The sequence below is a fragment of the Penicillium concentricum genome (assembly GCF_028827145.1).
Source record: "Penicillium concentricum strain IBT 3081 chromosome Unknown utg000001l_segment0_segment0, whole genome shotgun sequence".
NCBI lineage: Eukaryota > Fungi > Ascomycota > Eurotiomycetes > Eurotiales > Aspergillaceae > Penicillium > Penicillium concentricum.
The window spans coordinates 6,781,273-6,802,215 of NW_026622754.1; the positions used below are offsets into that span (position 1 = coordinate 6,781,273).

The following is a 20,943-nucleotide window of genomic DNA, read 5'->3' on the forward strand; positions in this document are numbered from 1 at the left end:
AGGTAGCGAGGGAAACCTGTCTGTTGATGATCAAGCCCCTCCGAGTGGCCCTCGCAGAACCCTCACTAGATTCAAGGCACAAACTCAGTCGCTCCAGCATCATTCTAATAGTTTGAACAGCTGCAAGCCCCGGCAGAGGCTTAATGCAAAGAACAAACGAAAGTTGCGTGACCTACAGAGACAGAAGCTGACCCTGAGACAGATCGGGCCTCATTTCGCGGATATTGATATGGCGTTACTGCGACAGGCTTGGATGGAATTGAAGCCTTCTCAGAGATGCACCAGATCTGGGGCCAATTGAAGGGCAACTGAATCATATTTTCAATCATAATATTTCACTTGTGCTTGGTTATTATCAGTCTGTACAAAATTTGCTATTCAGCCGCGTAGTCCAACCCACCCTCGCCGACCTAACTAGACTCCTTGTCACACCATCGGAAAGTTCCTAGCTGTGCGAGAATAACAGATCAGTTAGAATTGAATGGCTGAAGTTCCTGCAAAATCGCGGCCTCGTTATTTAGAGAGTAAACGCATGTACGTTAAACTCGAGGGGCAAATACCCTACACTTTCAGCGCACAAGTTTGAAGCATGATGAGCTTCCTTTTTACGTGAGCCCGCGGATAACCCTTTAGATGATAGTCGAGTTCTTATTTCTAGTCGTATTTGATTGGACCTATCCGGAAAATAAATGCAGTGGGCAACAGGTAACAGACCGTGAAGACTAGCAATGCAAGCAACTTGTTGGCTGTTCTGGCGAAAACCCAATACAGCCAGCTTGTTACATGGAAACAGATAGTTACATTACAGTTACATATTCTGCACCGCCACAGACGAATAATAAAACTTAGTAAGTAATTATTTAGTGTAATGTAACGTACCATGTATGTTTTAAATTGTATTATATTACAGCTCCTGAGTGATATTTAATTCTTAGTTATGGTTGGCCTGTGGACAAAATTGATATAAAAAAGCGTGGGACCGACCTACGAGTTCAACATGATTACGTAGAAACTTGCTCGTCCCAGGATGGCGATATGCGCTCCCAGGTGAGCAACATGCGCTCCTAGGAACCTATTGGTATCCAGGAACCTCTCTGGGTACTCCTGGAGACCAGCTTGCTGCCCCAGGAGCGGCCTCATCGTTCCCAGAAGCCCCTGCATGCCCACTTATAGGTGGGGCTATACTCTAGAACCCGGACCAGATAATACATTGACTGTTCATCACGCTATGAAAAATATGACTTGCTTGACTTTAATGTCCATCAGACTTTCCTAGGGGTCTGTGAGTTACCACCTCAACATGCAGCTGCTCATAATTGAAGCCTTGCTTTTGGGTCCCTACATCGACCTGAACCATCGAGATGAAAATGGACGCACCGCAATTTAGTCCGACAACAGCCGGGGCTTCATGTAAGCCCCCAATGTGCCGATGTAGTACCGCCGCTTTGGTCAGCATGTCGTGCAGGACAATCTTCCATGGTGGAACTCCTCTTGCAAAAATCAACCGAAATCAACCGAAAAAGCCGTACAGGGACGTCGCCGCTTCAGGTCGCAATCGTCATGGAGCATGTGGACATTGGCCGACTCCTTCTCAGCTACGAAGAGACTATATTGGTCAATGACCAAGGTCCTCAATCCTTTACAGCGCTCATGTTCGCGTCAACTAACGGTAGACTTGGAATCGCTAACCTGTTATTGGAGGATTCAAATGGATGATCTGGGGAGGACATCTTTCTGGTGGGCCGCAGCTGGTGGTCAACTGGAAATTGTGCGGCTGTTGGCCATGCAACGTGATATGAAAAAGCGACTAAAAGATTTGGAAGGCACGACAGCGTACATTATTTCCAAGGATCACGGTCATGTAGGTGTCACGCTTTTCCTGCGGAGCCCTTAGGTTTCAAGCTAGACTTTAGGGAGGGCTTCAAAATGCATGCGATACCAAAAAGCCCATTAGACAGAAGCAGAGCTTGGTCCTCCAGTCCTAATATGCCACCGTTCGATCAATCCAAATAAAACCGTTTGTGTGCACCGGACATTATATGAGTCATTTATAAATACTTTGAGAAGATGGCATGTCTAGCTTTTTGGGTCAGGCTTCCCCTGAGCCCCCACGTCCTGATACGTCGACCCGGCAACATCAAGCTCGCACTATTGTCTAAATTGGAAGCAAGGGTTAATCTTCATCCAACATTACATATAGCTTAGTCCGATAAGAAGAAACTGAGTGATAGAAATTAAAGTGAGGCAACCAAATGCACATATCAACTACAACGGTTGAAAGGGTGGACTTTGGCCTGAGAAACTTCCAGGACGGTGAACCAGAGTCTACGTGTTGGAGTGGGTGGGAAGTGAATTTCGTTGAAAGGACAGAATGGCGCACGAAATTGTTGAAGCTAAACATGATACTCAATGTAAAAATCGAGGTCACAAATTGGCAAATAAAAACTTTTACGTTGACATCTCACAAAATGTTCAACAATGGGTCGGTCGGTTTCCGTGGGAACAGCGGTTAAGGGCAAGTAGAAAAGATCAACTTCGACGAGCGGGAACTAAGTGATGTCTAGAAAACATTGATTCTGAGAAAAAGGGTAGATCCAAATGAACAGGGCAAGCGATTTTTCTGAGGGAGGTGAAGACAATCGGGTCGTCTACACCGGCACAATGTGTTCACAGCAACCTATGTCTGCAGCGTGGGGCTTCGCTACGCGAGCCGACCGTTTATTGCAAGTTGTATAAAATTTCAAAGCACTAGCCCTCAATAATTTGACTTCGTTGAAGGGATCCTTGCCTTGGTCAGGTGGTCTTGATTTTCGGTTAAAGCTGAAAACGAGCGGGAACTAAGTGATGGTCTAGAAACTGTTTATTTTGAGGAAAAGGGTAGGTCCAAAGCATAGGCCATATTCTTTTCTGAGGGCAGGTTAAGACAACCGGGCTAGTCGTCTCCACCGGCACAATGTGTTCAGCAGCCTATGCCAGCAGCGTGGGGCTTCGCTACGCGAGCCGACCGTTTATTGCATGTTGTATATTCTTCTAAATTTCAAAGCACTAGCCCTCAATGATTTGACTTCGTTGAAGAATAAAACGTTGAAGCGATCCTTGCCTTTGTCGGGTGGTCTTGGTTTTCGGTCAAAGCTGAAAACGAAGGGTCACCAGCCTCCTGCAGTTTTATGACCGTGTTCAACGAACGGTCGTTAGTTTGTCCGAAGACTAGTCAAATCTAGTCGCAAAAAATTTCACACGATAGCACAGAGCCAACACATGTAATTTTTGACGTGTTCTTGAAGCAATTGGAAATACAGGGGTCAGGGATTAGCGGTGGAAATGCCGGTGGTGACTCGGAAATTGATGGCACAAAGGTGAGGATTTACCTCTGGCGATAGCAGCCAACAGGACAGAACAAACCCCAAGACTGCAATTAGAAGAAGAACAGCTGCCACTTCAAATGTGCAATATAAAGCGCAACGCAGTTGTTATCGAGTCCGAGGATAGGCCGTTGTAGAGAAGCTAAGCCTAGGTAATCTAAAAAGAGGAGGAAGAGTACGACGACTCGCAGTGGGTGATCAATATAAGTACCAACTACTGTGACCATAATCTTGATCAAGCACGAGAAAAGCGCAAATAGTGGAAAGCAGACCATCAGCTGATATGGTTAAGGAGGCTTCGAGGCTCTGGTGTATGAGTTTTTCTGAACTGCTCGACAAGATAACACGAGAAGGACGAAGGTAGCGAGTAGTAACGCCGTGGTCAGTAGTGCATGCACTGTAGTCGGAATCTGCATGACTGGCTTGTGGTTAACGTGCAAGAACAAAGGGGACTTCAACTGACCCCTATGCCCGGATTGCCAGCTACGGTGCTTACTAGATTAGCTCTGTATTGTAGGTTCCAACGTCATGAAGCCACCTATCTCGCGTTGTCTAAAGAGAATGGCGTAGAGTTCAACAAGTCTGTTATGTGCTCTCTATTCGTCGCTAGTCATTCACAGACGGCATTGTCCCTCCTAGGAACCACCGAGTCCCGGGAGCCTGATACAAGCTCCTAGGGCCCAATTCTAAGTTCCCGGGAGCTCAGGGGCTCCTGGGACTACCCGTGCCGTTCCTGGGAGCATTTATTCGGTCCCTAGGAGCTTGTATTAGGCCCCCAGGAGACCCGGTGGTTCCTGGGAGGGACAATGTTGTCTGGGAATGACTAGCGACAAATAAAGAGCATAAAACAGACTTATTGAACTCTAAGCCATTTTCTTGTCATGACGTTGGAACCTACAACACAGAGCTAATCTAGCAAGCACCGTAGCTGGCAATCCGGGCATAGGGTTAGTTGAAGTCCCCTTTGTTCTTGCACGAATTCTAGGGACACAGGGGTCAAGGGATTTATTGGTGGGCAATCACAAACTTTCTATCGTCGCATACTGAAATTCCAACATTGTGTTGATACAAAACTCTGAAACGACTTTGATTTAGGTAATACATCGCCTCCATCTGTTTACAGTCTGTTTCTTGCGGGCTCAGGCAAAGTAATGCACTGCCTGCCTTTCACACAATCCCGTTTCAGAACGGTCGCCGCAACAAAATGATCCTTCGCATGTCCTAATCCACAGAATTGAGCATTCTAGCTCCAATGGATGTAGTACCCTGTTTACCTGGCCATCATTTATGGCGTCATTGATCTTCTCCGGAAACCTCTTCTTTCTTCCTGTTCAGAGCCTCGCTGGTGAGGACCTCGAAAGCTGGTAAACCCGAATACCTAGAATGCGATCGGTAAGGCAAACTTTGTGACTTCAACAGTAAATCTTTAACTTTGCCTTCCTTCATGTTGTTTGGAGTTCTGCTGTCTCTCCTTTGCCAGTTGGTATTCGAGTTCCCGATTCTTGAGCTCTAGGTCGCAAGCGTTTTGTTGAGCTATCTTGATATGTTCAATAAAACACTGGTTCTGCTTCTCCAAGCTGACTTTGTCCATTGCGTGGGCCCGTAACATGTTGTCGCAGTTTTGTAGCATAACAGTTGCCTCGTAGTGTTTTTGTTGCAATTTTGACATCTCAGTATATATGCTCGTAATGATTCCCTCAAGCTTTTGATTTGGATGTTGCGTGCCTGAGTCGATGTTAATTCGGAACTGCCGTGTTACTTTAATTGCAGACTGACCTTGACAAACGATTGGTAAGGGGGATGGGTTCGGACGGTGCGACGCCAAACGTCTTCTCCGTGGAGGCATCTTTATCGTCTTTGGCTTTTCGGACGATTTGTCACTTCTTGTAGGAGAGATAGGATAATTGTCAGATACAGATTTTCAAGGCCAATGGCCTCTATTTAAACATTCTCCGAAGACATGGCTTATGCATTGCTGACGTTCTTGCGATGTAAACGTCTGCGTCATCGGTATAAGATCGTCCGTCTACTTTGGATGTCAAGCCACAAGCTTCTAGGATCATGTTGCTTGCTCCTGGGATATGACAGTCTCACGTATACGTAGATGAGAACAGCGTCTTCTAGATGCATAATCAATATCAAGGAAATCCATAGTCGACTCTAGATACAAGACGTAGCGCGAGGCAGCAAAAGAGAGAGGCTTCCTCGCGTTCAGGGGATCCATATACACCATGTGGGTCCCGCAGCTCACATCTCAATTTAGCTTGTATTCTTCATGTATATCCCCGAAAATACGATGCATAACTCCCAGGAATGGGTGAGTGTTTCCTGGGAACACTATAACGTATTCCAGGATCCTTAGGGCCCCTAGGAACCAGTCACAGGATCCCAGGAGTAAGTATCACGATTATAGAAGCCGATGACTCGACATCCACTTCTAAATAAATCCGTATCAATGATATGCCCTCAAAAAATATTCAAATAGAACCCACTGCCTCAAAGAATTGCGTCTCCCACGCTGCTCAGCCAACTACTGGCGGTGACAGACTTCTCTCTGAGATATTACTCTTAGCCATCCTTTTATTATCATCTGTATAGGTAGTCGTTACCTATACGTTCACGAAATCTGCCAATATGCCGCTTTTGGGACTTCCACTAGAATTGCTTTTGTGGATTGGCAAGTCCATCGACAAGAAGGACCTTCGAAGTCTGCGTCTCACATCTCGAGAATCCAACGTCGTCTTCACAAAGAGCCTCTTTGATTGCATAGACTTCCAAGACACCCCGCCAATTCATTGGGCAATCGAGCATAGAAACTTAGGCATCATCCAGCACTCTCTGGGTTGGGAAAAGGCAGATATTAACCAACCGTTTTCTGGCCTTACACCGCTCATGTTGGCTACAAAATTGCGATACGCAGACGCTGTTGATTTGCTCTTAAGCCATCATTCAGTGAAAGTCATACAGCGTAATACTTTGGGAGAAAGTGCCTTCTCGATCGCTGTTCTGCATGGAAGCGTGAAAATTGTCGAACGACTCCTCAATGTACAGAATATTCATCTCAATAACCAATCCCTGGACGGAAATGCGCCCATTTCAATTGCGCTGACCTGTCGCCAAACCTACATCTTCCAACTTCTCTTGTCTGATGAGCGGACAAATTTCAACATCTGCGACCATCATGGCCAAACACCACTGCACCTAGCGACAGAAATTGGCGACTATGGAGCAATCCAAATGCTTGTACGAAATCCGCGAGTTGATGCCAACTGTCTCAACCACCGACAGGAAACTCCGTTGCTTCTGACTGTCAAAGGACACGGTCGTTTTCTCCCCATCAACAAAAGAATACTTATCATTGAAGCCTTGCTTTTGAGTCCGTGCATCAACCTTAATTATCAAGATGAGAATGGACGCACCGCAATCTGGTATGCAGTGAACAATTCTGACATAAAACTGGCTGAGCTCCTCTTGCAGCAAACAGATCTGGACCTCAATTGCGCCGACAAGCTGGGCCAGACACCTTTGGCAAAGGCTGCTGCAAATGGCTCCTTAGACTTGATCAAAGTCCTCTTCCGACAGCCGGGGCTTCATAACAGCCCTCAATCTGCCGATGCATTTCCGCCACTCTGGTCAGCATGTCGCGCAGGACAATTTTCAATGGTGGGATTTCTTTTGCAAAATTCAGCCGACATTAACCAAAAAAGTCCATCGGGGACGTCGCCACTTCAGGTCGCAATAATCATGGAGCACGTCGACATTGTCCATCTCCTTCTCAGCTACGAAGAATCTTTGTTGATCAATGATCAAGGCCGTTGCTCCTTTACTGCGCTCATGTTTGCGTCAGCTCGAGGTAGTTTTGAAATTGCCAAAATGTTATTGGAGCATCCCAAAATAAATGTGAATGTGGTGGACGACCAGGGGAGAACATCTTTCTGGTGGAGTGCGGCTGGTGGGCATTATGAGGTTGTACAGTTGTTGGCCAATCAGCGTGGTGTGAAAAAGCGACTGAAAGATTCAAATGGCCAGACGGCGTATGCCATCGCCAAGGAACGCAACCATGAACATGTCAAGGTTTATTTGCGAAGCTTCTAGGTTTCAGCTAGTTTATAGAAAGAGATTTCAATTGATGTGTTCACGGCGATCGGGTTCTCTGAGTGCAATACGGTGCTGTAACAGCAGACTTTCCACCGCGGCCAGTTGTCTACTGCTCATCATTCTCTAGTGATAGCTACCAAGGACAGACCTAGCGAGCTCATCTCTAGGCCAGGAAATTAGCAGTGCAACGGCTTGTGCTAATCCTACTGTACATGAGCTTTGGGCTTCCGTGGTATTGAAACAGATGCACTAGCTGAATGTGATACCTTTTGGGCGCCATTGCCCCATTGAGGAGTCAAGGGCTGTCGTCAAACCATGTAGCCTCGGTCTGTAGGTCTCACAGAAGGCAGCAGTCATTTTCCTAGAGAGTCCATCATTTATTGTGTACGCGCTCGCCTTGTTGGCTGTGTGCACGAATTTTCGAGCCCGCGCAAAGCCTGGCATATGCATTTCTCTCCAATTGCTGGATTTACAGTGGTCATATTGCAAAATTGATGTTGTTAAGAATATTTTCCAGGAATAGTTATGTAAGTTTTGAGTGCAAAATACCTGATGAGCGTAGTTGAGGGTGAAATAAGGGGTCAAATTAAAATTCAGCGTCACAAGTTGGCAAATTTATTCTGGAAGAGGGATAAGCGGAAACTCCATTAAGTATGTACCGCTCGCAGAACGTCGTAATCGGAGCGTGGTCCGACTTGGAGCGCGAGACGCCGAAGGAGAACAGTTGTATCCCGGAGACTGAGGTTCAAATTTGAGGAGCCCAGCTCAGTGAGAATACAAAGCCACCGCCGCCATGTCCCTCCCACAAGATCCTGATGCGCAATAAATTCCTGAGTGCTGATGCCGGAGGGACATTGGGGAGTGCTGGCTATTGAGAAGCCGCTCATTTTCGATGGCGTTAGGGACCGATTCAACGTGTTTAAACTCTCGTCATAGTAGAGTCAGGAAACAGATGCCCTTCAAGTAATGTTATTGTGCAAATCGGGTGGATTAGTTAATCCTGGACGTGTGTTGATCATTGCACACGACGAGCTCGACAAACGTTGAGTAAATAGGAAGTCAAGAGCTGTTGACGGCAATGTTAGTGTCTACGGTCCCTGTCCTTTATGCGCATGTCAAACGTGAAATAAGTTACTGGGTGAATGTTTTACTTGTTCGAGGAAATCGTATTGTTTAACTAATTAATTAAATCGACCACTACTTAGCAGAAAAGGAAGGATTCTCGGTCCGCGATTTTAAACAGCGTATCTCAATAGATTAGATGTTACTGAGGCCCTTAGGGTAAAGCACGATGACTTGTGGTCCCAAAGAGGATTCTCCATACTCAAGAGTTCGCAGTAGATTCCTAAGTCATTCACGACTACTTGTTGGCCTGAGGATAGGGGAAACTAGATAACTAACGTATTTCACATGCGAGTAGTGGTCCACGCCAAAACACATAGTAAAAGCGATATAGTTGTCACTTGTATCTTAACAACTAACGTTTTTATTTAATTTCATGACTGGCCGATAGCAATCGATAAATATTTTTAGTGTTATATGTCAACTTCAAATAAATCAAACACCTATATTGTTGTCGTATTGAAAATTACATTGCTGAACTCCAGATATATAGATATCTCAATCACTTATTTCTTGAGTCCCCTAAAACCCTATAAAGTGGCTATATATCATTTAAGATGTACTAGGGTATAAGAAACAGTTTATATAGACAATCGTTGTTGCACTAACATGCTGTAATTTATCGCTTTTACTATGTGTTTTGGCGTGGACCACTCGCTTGTGTGGACCACTCGCATGTGAAATACGTTATTTCGCCTCCTACTAAGAGGCAAATTAATAGTGGGTCTACATTTATTAGTTTTACTATTCTACGGCTATACCATGTTGTAAGGACCTTTTTCCGTTACAATAGTTAATGGTAAATGAGCTGGTCCCTGAGGCAGGTGCTTGGCATCCTACCGCCAAGCCGGAAGCGGCGCCTGGTCACCGAAAGCAGGGCTTGGTGGCCACTGAGAAGAGGTTCATATTGGCAAGCAAGCGAGGCCTTGCTTATTACGTAATAGCTGCATATATATCCTGTATCTAGTACTATCCAATAAGAACCATGCGATCCTTACAGAATCTCATAACTGCCTTTTCTATAACACGTGACCTTTGGCACTTCTAGCGCGTCGCGGCGCGCCCCCTGGGCCCTTGAAATTTCTGGAACCCGGAAAAAACTCTTCTCCTTGGAATCTCAACCATTGAGAAAACAATGCCCCAGGCCTGGTGCGCTGCCGAAACTCAGTACGCCATGCAACTCAGATCACGTTCTTGGATGTTAGTCCTCATCTTTACTCTCAATATCCTAGCCTGTGAAGCTGGATGGATAAGCAAGTTTCAATGCGGTTCGTCTGAGTTACGTGACCCACGGGATACCCCATTCCGAATCGATAGCCTCCGTGGTAAATTTGAGAGCCCGACAATATTTTCATTATCAATACTGGCGATCCACAACACGACATATTTCACATGTAGCAACATCGACCTACCGTTGCGTGAGACTTCCTTTCGCTTCCATGTGCTCGGTATCCCAGTTGGGCATATGGAAAGCTTTCACAGCCAGTGCCCTCTACCGATAACTGAGACCCTGACACCGTAAGTGTTGTCGATTTATCTGACAAAACAATTTACCTCTTATGTCTACTCAGCTGAAGTGACCCTTTAGTCCGGAAGGCACACTTTTCTCAAATTACGAGATCTTGTACTCTTTTGGAAATGCCCATCAGCTCCAAACTGCCGTTGCAGAGATCAATTTCAGGACACAAGATGGTGCCCAGCTCGATTGTGTAGTAGCTAAGATCACCCCGAAGATCGGCACAGCAGCCTCTGTGATACTCACGTATCTCCCTGCTGTTGTGATGGCCCTGGTTGGTGTTGCTTCATGGAAGACACATGCAAATGACGCGCTGAGATGGATTTCCTTAATTGAAAGCAGGGCCACCTGGTCTATTCTGGGTCCAATGTGGGAAATCATTTCCGATATAGCTGGCTATTTACAGTATCTGCAGTTCATCTTTCTGGCTGGCTCGCTTACTTTGAAGTACCCTGGATTCTATCAACCGATAGTCAGCCAAGTGGCTTGGTCTTCGCTTCTATATTGGACGGGCCCCATCAATCATGGTTTTACTTATCCTGGAGTGGAAGATGGCATGTATGTCACCAATGGGTCTTACGGGCTTGAGTTCATGTCTCAAACGCTTGGCTTTCCTCAGATGCCAGATATCACGATTGATTCATTTGTCAACCTCTCAATTCTCCTCTTCGCTGTCGTTATCATTTCTTTGATCCTGTGTCTGATAATATCACGACTCAATGGGGGTTCCACCTGAGTTCAGTCACATGGAACGCAGGTTGCATCATTATCGGCATGGCCCTATCATTCTCTAGTCTTCCTCTACTATCCTACTTGTCCTACGAGTTAATTCTCATTGGATATCTGCCTAAATACCGCATCATTCTAGTCGGATTGTCGATAGCAATTCTTGTTTGTTCGAATTTTCTCGTCACTCGCCATGTTCAGCGTCAAAAGGAGCTTAATGATAGCTCGTCTCCGGACTTTTCTCAGGGTGCCAGATCAGCCGGATCTTCAATGAAGCCTGGACAGTATCTGTCGCAATATCTGCCAGCTGCAATACCACTATTACAAGGAATTGTGATTGGTGGCTTGCAAGACTGGGGCTTGGTGCAAGTCCTCCTGCTGATGGGGACTGAAATCATTCTTCTCCTACATATGGGCATATTACTCCGTGGCAGGCTCTTTTTGTCTATATCTGCTTGGTGCGCTATTGTCCGCCTTCTGACCATTTGCCTGAGTATCACTTTCGCATGTTCATCGAATGAAACGACTAAACAATGGGTCGGCTACATAATGCTATGTTTACATGGCTTGATGATAATCTCCGGTTTTCTTATCTTTGCACTTTGGCAGCTGACTCAAGCTCTGCGAGGGAACGTTGGGATTGTTCTAAGGCCTCTATCCAACCCAAGAAACAAGTCAAACACCACGAGGGTAAGTCATTCTATCACATACAGCCGTCAGTCAGGTGGGGAACCTAACTTGCTGTGACAGTCTTCATCTTCTGGCCTAGAGAACCGAACTATGGGAATTATCTTGGGTAGGATGAAACAAATTCGACAAAAAGGGGACTTCACTAGACTATCCGATTCCGGTAGTTCAGAATCCTCAAGGAGGTCTAGTTTGCCGTTCAATGCCTTTGAAAATTCAACGAGCTCTTTCCCTTCAACACCAACCTACGAAAGATATCACATTACGGATTACTCTGCCTTCTATAGGCAACCACGATATCACTACAAAGATCCACCGAATCGAGCATCTGCCCTCGATAACTCACATGAAAAAACCGCTGAAAATCCATGCAGTGATTCTCATCCGTCAGATTCATTCCAGGATTCATTTGACGAGTTTATGGATGTGCCTATCAGACCCAACGTGGACTACTCCACGAGAGAGTCCGATTTATTCTATGGGAAACTAGGCAACGGCTTTGCCTCGCCAGTACCAATCTCGCAAGCGCTGCCGCAAGAAAGCCAAGAAAGTCGAAACACCCTGCGCGAGTGGGCAGTTAGGGCTGCAGGGACATTAAACCCATCTAAGAAGAAGAAGAAAGAAAAGGGGTTTCAAGTCATGAGACCTCCGCGATAGAATTGAAAGACAAAAGTTTGACCGTGGTGCCATCGGATCCGATCCTAGCTGTGATGGTGCTGAAGGGGACTGGCGGAATGGGTTTCAAATATCGACAGCATGGGTTACTACAGTATAACCAAACCATGACCGATGCTTTTGTTGTAGTTCTTGGTGCTATTCAGGGCATCCAATTAACAGGATTGAACGGAGCGAACTGCTTTCTACCAAATATTTCTATATTCGTGCACTTTATTGTGAGTGGCCTCGCTAGCATGTTAACGAATTTAACTTCATGTTATTTCAAGTATCGTTCGTTGTAAACCACCCCTGTCTCCATTTCCGAGTGTTTCTTTGCATTGCACAGCTCCTATTATTGTAGTTCTCACTTCATTCTCCAGAAGTTTCAATATGGCAGGCTCACTTGATATACTCTCTGAAGCTAGTCGCCTTCGCCTGGGAGTCCCATGCTCACTTGCTGACCAACATCCGTGCCACGGCGGCTCACACCGCGTATTCGAAATTGTCTTTGAAGACTCCGTACGATGATGGGCTGCCCGAGTCAATAATGATTCCAATAATTGGAAAAACAAAATGCGAGCCGTTAGACAATTTTAGCATGTTAAACAGCAACGGGCAGAGATAAAAGCGCCAAACCTTTTTGTGGGAGCAGAACACCCTATGCTGTATTCAGAATGGGTCAGTGGCAAACCGCTAGCTATCTGGAATTTTCAAATCACTCTGTTACTTTTGGCAGAAATGTTGTGTGGGAGAGCCGCCAATGAAGCCCTACGGCCGACCGAGCGACGAACAGCTTTTGATTGTTTTTGATTGCCTGAACGATCAGAAGCTCTGGCGGCAGTGCGACGGCACTTTCGCAGAATATGATACTTCTTCCCCCGTAGAGACTCAGCGCTTCGGGCCACCCGGTGTTGTTCATAATATGCGTCGGAGCGGGCTTTCCACGACAGCTCTCGATGGGTATCCAGCCAAGAGAGAAGATTTCTCTCCTCCCATTCCGACCAGTTCATTGCGCTACGCGGGGACATGGTGATGCTCGGGAAGGTGGCAGAAGTGGTAAGAACGGATGAAGAAAATAGTACAAAGTGAACTAGAAGACGTTGGTTTGTTGAGTTTAAAGATCTTTTCAGTACTCAGTCAACTACGAGAGACCCTACCGTTGCATTAAAAAAGACCATTGTTTGATTATGAGCCATGGCTCAGTCTGGTGAGCTCGTCTCAGACCCTCACCATTCGTCAGTCCAAACGTGCCCTCATATCATGATTGCACCCTTGGAAAGAAGGTGGCTGTTGAGCAGCGACGTGGAAGCGAAAAATGCTGGGAGCATCCCTTTCTTGACCACCCAACATGGTTTCATCGCTTCGTTGGATCATGTTTTTCTAGGCGAACTTTTCTTTTTTAGTGCAAAATTCGTTGTCCTTCCCATCGACCAGATGAATCATCTGTCAACGTTGGTTTGACAGACATTATGGAACTCATGGGCAAAATGTGAGGGCCTCAACGGTGAAAGGTCAAGCAGCATTTAGTGAGTGATGGTCCAAGATTTATTCTAAATAAGCCCCAGTTGTGGAAAGTATGGGTGGGAGACAATTGACCTTGCGCCTCCCATTGCAAGCAAGCAAGAAGTCAATTCCGATTTCACGATACAAATATCTATTAAAGCCAGTGCGCCCTCTCCTTATACTGTACACCCAACCAGAATCGGGAACACTCGCCATCTCCTCGTGGCTAAAACACAAGAGTGAGGAGGCTCCACGAGAGCGGAGAATGAAGCGTACACGTGGAAGAGACTTGGAAATACCCAAACACACTCAGCTCCATGAAGAAGGCAATGCGGTAGCTCTCGAATGTGTGGCGGAGTAAGTATCGACCTCTTCACAGAACACGATTTCGGGATTGCCTGCTGACAACGTCCAGACTAAATAACCGAATGAAGTCAGTTGTGGATCGACCGTCGAGTGAAAACATGAAGCGCTAATCTTCTATGCAGGTCCATTGAGAGCTCATCGTATGTCCAAAGCACCTGCAATGAAACCGTTCGCAACGACTTGGCGGATATCTTTGCTCGATTGGCGATCGTGGAGACTGAGATGAAGAAAGTGGCAAAACGGGTCAACAACAAAGTCACCGAGGGCCAGAGCATCCGGCGATCTCTGCGTCGGGGCAACAGTGATTCAAGTTTGATTTCGGCCATTTGGACCGAAGCAAGATATCAGCTCCTGTTAGTCCTGAGGTATCTGTACGTGATTCGACTGCCAAAGACTAAATGGAATAGAAGGTGAGCAATCCAATAGCCGCTCATTGGTTGGCCGCTGAATATTTCTCAATGGGCTCGTTTCCCAACTGACAACGTGTCCACTCCTGTACCATCTTGTCATTGTGCATTGAGATCTCTTGTTTCGCCAATTCTCCACCAAGCTACGCAACATCTTAGGAATATGAACGGAAATGTAACTCAACGTACCGAAAGGCTTTCTCGAGGCCAACCGGCTGTAGTTATAAGATAATTTAGGCGAGCCTTTCAAGCTTTTTTCAGTTCAAGGCTTGTTGACCATTTGTACGCTTGGCCCATCAGTTCCATACTCAGGTTTGGATCATCGAAAGACTTGCCCTGAGCAACGAAAGTTCAGAGTAGTATTACAAGATCACATGTTTTTGCAAATGACTTGACATCTGTCGAGACCATTGCAAAGACAAGGCCCTTGACGTTTGATAAAAGCGGTACAGTGTCTGAAAATCAATACTATGGGAAAAACTGCCCCCCACGTGTTTGGGCTGGATGTGAATTTGATTCATAGCAGGTTTGTGCCAAATATCAGGAATGAACCACGAGAGTGCGCACAAGATGTGCTGAGTTTCCGTAGAAGTTCGCAGAGCCAAAGATTCAATTCTCAATGATGGGAGAAACTTAGAACTTAAGCACTCACAGCCCTCCTTTCCAGACTTTGCCAACAGTAAAAGGCTTACCTCCGGTAACCAACTCAAACCGGGTTGTATTATTCTCAATAGGTTACTTCTACCCTCGTCATGGTAGGGTGCGAGTGCTGCCAGATATTTGTCATAAGCTACTTGTGTACTGGCTATATGCGAAATAGCCAGCTCTACTACATGAATAACTAGGTCCAAAAGAAACATATTCATCCCTCTAGAGATCCATGTTGGTTGGTTGCAGAGGGCTCCTGCTGATCAAGAAGCGGGACGTTCGGTTCGGACAAGCTGAGGGGGAAATCGTGGCCCCGAGTAGCCACGCCTCCCTATTCGGGCCAGTCTGCGTGAATGACCCCAGAGCCCGGCAAATAAGATGCCAGTCGTTTATTCTGGAGGGCATCGACCGTGTTCCAAAATCAAGTAGTCGTTGACACCAGGTCTCCGTGTGCCTGATCTAACACCAGCTGAATATCATTCCACGGGACCTGATCCTGCAGAGCGGCATTTTTGGACTCCAGCTGCTGCTGAAACTCGCAGACCTCTCGCGCAACCCGCTGACTCTCGGCTAATGCTGCATCTCGTGCACTGAAAGCCAGCTGCAATTTCGAATTTTCTTCAACTTTCTCGGCTTCAAGTTGTTCCAGCAACTGACAATGCTTGCGTCTCTCCTCGTCCCTTTCCTCTTGTGCTTTTTGAATCTCCTCCTCAATGTTGCTCATCATCTGAAGACACTTTCTATGGATCGCTTTATCATGTTTCGGCCTAGGCTTTCTCGTGGTGGAGGATGCCTAGCATAGTCAGTAGAGTACATCAAGTTACGCCGCCAGCACAGTGCTGGTCACGAAAGGTTCAGAGCATATGGGAAGAAAGTAGAGATTGGTACCATATGCTTGTGCGACCTAGTCACCGGTTTCAGAGGGTTCCGGTCATCTTTGGATCTGGAGGCAGTAGACTGAACGGAACAACACGACGGTGCAGCACGCAGCTGTACTTCGTCAGACCTGTGGCCTGCCTGCTCCCGAGAAGGCTTGTGATTATTTGCCATGCTCGGTCTGTTCGATCGTAGAATGAACAATTATGCAATGGGATGTAGAAGGGTTGAAATAATTATCGGCAGTGACTATTGAGAAGATGATATTATATAGAAATAGGTGGAGGCCCAGGCGCAAGAATTGAAAATTGAATGAAAGCGGTCTCACTCCTGTCCAACAGCTGTGCAAAATCAGGATCATAAATCAAATACTGAGTACTGGGCGTAAGCCCGACGCACAAATTACCTGCCGCTTTATCTAGGAGTATGCGATCAACAAGTCTGCATAAAGATGTACGTTGTTGCAGACAACGCTAACTCATGATAAAAAGTTTAATCGGCCCGAGATACCACCCAGAAGCTCCAGGGCTCAGTTTTACTTATCAAAAAACATTATTTTGTGAGTGTCGCCAGCTTTCACGACGCTCTGTAGATTGAACCTAAGAAACTGCGTCGTTCTCACAATTCTAAGATTCACGTCCGCATATATATATGGATTTCGAACAAACCGTTACTTGTGGTTACATATGATCCTCGATTGACAAGTATCATTGACCATTTTTCCCTCGATACTAGGGCAACTATGAAGGCATTTCTTGCTAGTTGGGGTATTCATCAAGTGTCCCACCATGACAGACACTACTGAGGCGCAACAATCCCTAATGCTACCACCCAACAATAGATTTAGCAGAAACCAGAAATTGCCTTGCTACTGCGATGGGAACTCGACAATGTGCTACGAGACAGGATGATCGTTAGACCACATTCCATGTTTGATGGACGGCCAGGCGTGTGTCTACGAGCTGATGCAGCTAATAGATTGTGAGTCTGTCTGGACCGAGTTAGCAGAGTATCGAACGATGATCGGTAATCTTTCACTTAGCTTTTCTAGGAGAAAGCGCCGTGTCGCAACTAGAAATTGACAGGTCCAAGTATGTCGTTGATTTGACGAAGTGGACTATCATTTCTGCCCTCAATGGACCTAATATCTCATACTCATTGACTGAAAATTCCAGATACAACATAAGTGAGTTCCACGGAAACCAACCATACATGTTACAATCATCATTGCGGGACTGTCCAATTCTCGGAGAGCATTCTATACGAAGGAGAATTCTCTAAAGATATTACATTCATTCGTGGACGCGATAATTGTTACTCGACGCAAGGGATCAGAAATGTCGGGACGGGCCGAGACGCGAACCCCTGATCCGCCCGACCGCGACGAACACGAAAAGTCACCGCCACGATTATTGAGACCGAGACGCATCACCAGACCGCGTAACAACTATGGCCAAGAGCAAGAAATCGAAACCCAGCAGGGAAATACGCGCTCTCAGCAGAAGGAGAGAACCCGGGGCAAGCCAACAGCCCAACGTGAAGCGGTGACTTCGGACGACGCGTCGACTGAGAGCGACAACACGAACGCCGCCAATCTTGTGAAAGAGCTCGTGAAACTTAGGAGAGACATCAAACGGCGAGATGATTCGCATAGAGAGGAGATGCAGAAAATGCAAGAAGAACTGCAGAAAGTCAAGGAAGAATTTAGCGCCGCCCTTGCAGAGGTTCAACAGGAGCTGCAGACCTTGGCAGAGAGACCCCTTCCCGAACCATGCGCGCAGAACGGCCACGATGAGATCCTTCGCGAAATCCAATCCTTACGCGAAGAAATCAGCACCCCCGCCTCCGCAAGCTCCCCGTCCTATGCAGATGTCGCCCGTACCCCCCACTCAGTCACCCGAGCAACATACGGACTCTTTCAACGTCAAACACAACACCAACCACTTTCACCGACACATTGTACTGCACGATAGACACCTCGAAGATGACCGAAAGCGAAAGTGAGAAGGCATCCGCGGGTTCAATCAGGGCCACAGTCGAGACAGAGATCCGACAGTTGGATGATCACACTCACTGGCGCTGCCGCGCGGTCACTGTAAGTCCAAGAGATACCAACCGGATCAGAATCGCGTGTCGCGATGAAGCCGAACACCAGCTAGTGAAGAAAGTGGCGGAAACAAAGATCGGTGCGGGAGTCCGGGTGCTCCGGGACGAGCTCCACCCGATTAAGGTTGACAGCGTCAAGAGGACCGCAGTACTGGATGGAAACCATGAAATCCTGATAGGAGCGGCGGCAGCCCTGGGTGAGGAGAACGAAACCACTGTCGCCAAAATGACGTGGCTGAGCAGCAGGGAAACCGCAAAGCCCTATGGATCGATGGTCGTGTACCTAACCAAAGGGACTGATGCACGGAGACTTCTGGCCGATGGATACTTCCATGTCGGAGGAGAATCCGGAACAACCAGCGTTTTTGAGTATCGACCACGACCGGTGCAATGCTACAACTGCCAGGAGATTGGTCACAAGGCATTCCAATGCAAGAAGATCCAGAAGTGCGCAAAATGCACGACGGAGGGCCATCACCACAGTCGCTGTGATCACACGGTTCCAAAGTGCGTTCCATGCGGTGGACCACACGAATCGTATAGCAAGAACTGCCGGAAACTCTACGCGTCACATCATGAATAAAACACTCCGAATGATCCAATTGAATGTGAGAAAGCAGGGCGCTGTGCATGAGAGCTTAATGAATGACAAAGACACTCAGAATGCCGTGGCATTAGCGATTCAGGAACCCCAAGCGAGGAGAATTCAAGGCCGGCTCTTGACCACCCCGATGGGACACCACAAATGGACCAAGATGGTGCCCTCCACCTGGAGGGAAGGGAGATGGGCAATCCGAAGCATGCTTTGGATCAATAGGGATGTGGAAGCGGAGCAAGTGCGGATCGAGTCGCCAGATCTGACAGCGGCCGTGATTCGGCTTCCCGAACGACTGGTCTTTATAGCATCAGTTTACGTGGAAGGAGGGGTGGCTTCTGCGTTGAGCGACGCGTGCGATCACCTGAGAAAGGCAATTGCAAAGGTGCGGCGAGACATGGGCGCTGTGGTGGAGGTCATGATTATGGGAGACTTTAACCGCCATGATCAACTCTGGGGAGGAGACGAGATGTCCCTGGAAAGACAGGGTGAAGCGGATCCAATCATTGACCTCATGAACGAGCTTGCTCTTAGCAGCTTACTCAAACGAGGTACAAAGACATGGCATGGTGGTGGACAGAGCGGGGACTGCGAGTCGACCATCGACCTCGTCCTGGCCTCCGATAATTTGACCGACTCAATGATCAAATGTGCGATACATGGGACAGAGCACGGCTCGGATCACCGTGCCATTGAGACTGTGTTCGATGCACCGTGGCCGATCCCAAAGTATCAGGAACGGCTTCTACTGAAGAACGCGCCATGGAACGAGATTAATGCTAGAATCGCGAGCACCCTGGCCGCCACTCCGTTGGAAGACACAGTACAGCAGAAAACCGATCGACTGATGTCTGCGGTCTCGGACGCGGTGCACGATTTAACTCCGAGAGCGAAGCCGTCACCACACGCGAAGCGGTGGTGGACAACTGATCTGACACAACTGCGTCATATATACACATACTGGCGAAATCACGCTCGTTCGGAGCGACGGGCGGGGCGAAAAGCACCTCGGCTCGAAAAGATGGCCCAGGATGCGGCGAAACAATACCATGATGCCATCCGTAAACAAAAGAAGAAGCACTGGAATGAGTTTCTCGCAGACAACGACAACATATGGACAGCAGCGAAGTATCTGAAGTCCGGGGAGGATGCGGCATTTGGAAAATTACCGCAGCTCGTCAGAGCAGATGGGACCACCACCGCTGACCACTTGGAGCAAGCAGAGGAGTTGCTGTCCAAATTCTTCCCGCCCCTGCCGGACAACATTGACGATGAAGGGACCAGACCACAAAGAGAGCCAGTGGAGATGCCGGCCATCACCCTGGAGGAGGTAGAACGACAGCTTCTTGCAGCGAGAAATCGTGGAAGGCACCGGGAGAGGACGGCCTGCCGGCGATAGTTTGGAAGATGACGTGGCCCACGGTCAAGTACCGGGTCCTTGAACTATTCCAGGCGTCGCTGGCAGAAGCCTCGTTGCCAAGACAGTGGAGACACGCGAAGATCATACCGCTCAAAAAACCGAATAAAGAATATTACACCATTGCAAAATCATGGAGACCGATCTCACTCCTAGCGACACTGGGCGATGGCTCGTCTTGACCTCTCTCACATTGCAGTTGCTGTGTGGGCGGGCCTTATGCATGTACGTATAAGAGCTGTTTGCTGATGTTGTAGGCGAACGACAACGAACACGTTATTGGGGCCTTTCACATCTAGACTATTTGGTGGGCCTTGCGATTACAGAAAAAAGTTGCGAAGGAGAGTCAAAGCTTCAGCGTGTTTTCATGTTTCCGTGTCGCGTGTTTACGTTATCTTATCGTAAGCTGGGGCTCCGGCCAATGGGAATTTTGAGTGGGTCTAAAGTTGAACCCCCGTAATAGGAAATATCATTTTGCTTCAATGGCACCGCGTTTATGGCAATACGAATGACGCGTTTTTAGCTGTAAATTTGCCGATGTTTATTCCTAATAACTTTGAAGGGAGAGTGTGGGCACGAAGGCCTTGTCTGCACTGTGGATGGCCGTGACATGAGGTTCATAGGTGAAACATTCAAGCGTGCTATATATATATATATATATATATATGATATATCCTTAGCTTCACGTATCACTGATTCCGTGGCATATGTTGCAGTGCCAACCCGATTTGCACGCGGGACACTACCGGTGTTTCCATCCAGCCACCACCCACACCAACACCAGAAATTAGCCCGAACAGTGAAGGCTTTCTTCGTGTACTGGCGCCCAAAGGTCAAGGCGAGCAATGTTGGTCGTT

At 47.3% G+C, this 20,943-nt stretch overlaps 9 protein-coding genes across 9 annotated transcripts; 5 read left to right on the forward strand and 4 right to left on the reverse strand.

Annotated features, from left to right (window-relative positions):
* Positions 1 to 4,788: 4,788 nt before the first annotated feature.
* On the reverse strand, positions 4,789 to 5,031 carry N7517_002611 (uncharacterized protein; the record flags this gene model as incomplete). Its single annotated transcript, XM_056720341.1, has 1 exon — positions 4,789 to 5,031. The coding sequence occupies one exon, from the start codon at positions 5,029 to 5,031 to the stop codon at positions 4,789 to 4,791; it is 243 nt and encodes an 80-aa protein (XP_056584476.1).
* Positions 5,032 to 5,996: 965 nt separating this feature from the next.
* N7517_002612 (ankyrin repeat domain-containing protein) lies at positions 5,997 to 7,457 on the forward strand (the record flags this gene model as incomplete). Its single annotated transcript, XM_056720342.1, has 1 exon — positions 5,997 to 7,457. The coding sequence occupies one exon, from the start codon at positions 5,997 to 5,999 to the stop codon at positions 7,455 to 7,457; it is 1,461 nt and encodes a 486-aa protein (XP_056584477.1).
* A 650-nt stretch (positions 7,458 to 8,107) lies between these two features.
* On the reverse strand, positions 8,108 to 8,347 carry N7517_002613 (uncharacterized protein; the record flags this gene model as incomplete). The annotated part of the gene is made up of 1 exon (XM_056720343.1): positions 8,108 to 8,347. One exon carries the CDS (start codon positions 8,345 to 8,347, stop codon positions 8,108 to 8,110), a length of 240 nt encoding a protein of 79 aa, XP_056584478.1.
* A 1,370-nt stretch (positions 8,348 to 9,717) lies between these two features.
* Positions 9,718 to 10,834, forward strand: N7517_002614 (uncharacterized protein; the record flags this gene model as incomplete). The annotated part of the gene is made up of 2 exons (XM_056720344.1): positions 9,718 to 10,100; positions 10,171 to 10,834. 2 exons carry the CDS (start codon positions 9,718 to 9,720, stop codon positions 10,832 to 10,834), a joined length of 1,047 nt encoding a protein of 348 aa, XP_056584479.1.
* A 38-nt stretch (positions 10,835 to 10,872) lies between these two features.
* Positions 10,873 to 12,168, forward strand: N7517_002615 (uncharacterized protein; the record flags this gene model as incomplete). Its single annotated transcript, XM_056720345.1, has 2 exons — positions 10,873 to 11,187; positions 11,575 to 12,168. 2 exons carry the CDS (start codon positions 10,873 to 10,875, stop codon positions 12,166 to 12,168), a joined length of 909 nt encoding a protein of 302 aa, XP_056584480.1.
* Positions 12,169 to 12,826: 658 nt separating this feature from the next.
* On the reverse strand, positions 12,827 to 13,196 carry N7517_002616 (uncharacterized protein; the record flags this gene model as incomplete). The annotated part of the gene is made up of 2 exons (XM_056720346.1): positions 12,827 to 12,831; positions 12,896 to 13,196. 2 exons carry the CDS (start codon positions 13,194 to 13,196, stop codon positions 12,827 to 12,829), a joined length of 306 nt encoding a protein of 101 aa, XP_056584481.1.
* Positions 13,197 to 13,744: 548 nt separating this feature from the next.
* Positions 13,745 to 14,451, forward strand: N7517_002617 (uncharacterized protein; the record flags this gene model as incomplete). The annotated part of the gene is made up of 2 exons (XM_056720347.1): positions 13,745 to 14,028; positions 14,160 to 14,451. The coding sequence occupies 2 exons, from the start codon at positions 13,745 to 13,747 to the stop codon at positions 14,449 to 14,451; spliced, it is 576 nt and encodes a 191-aa protein (XP_056584482.1).
* A 1,062-nt stretch (positions 14,452 to 15,513) lies between these two features.
* Positions 15,514 to 15,819, reverse strand: N7517_002618 (uncharacterized protein; the record flags this gene model as incomplete). Its single annotated transcript, XM_056720348.1, has 1 exon — positions 15,514 to 15,819. The coding sequence occupies one exon, from the start codon at positions 15,817 to 15,819 to the stop codon at positions 15,514 to 15,516; it is 306 nt and encodes a 101-aa protein (XP_056584483.1).
* Positions 15,820 to 17,305: 1,486 nt separating this feature from the next.
* N7517_002619 (uncharacterized protein) lies at positions 17,306 to 20,068 on the forward strand (the record flags this gene model as incomplete). The annotated part of the gene is made up of 3 exons (XM_056720349.1): positions 17,306 to 17,846; positions 17,942 to 18,521; positions 18,583 to 20,068. The coding sequence occupies 3 exons, from the start codon at positions 17,306 to 17,308 to the stop codon at positions 20,066 to 20,068; spliced, it is 2,607 nt and encodes an 868-aa protein (XP_056584484.1).
* Between the last annotated feature and the right edge of the window lie 875 nt (positions 20,069 to 20,943).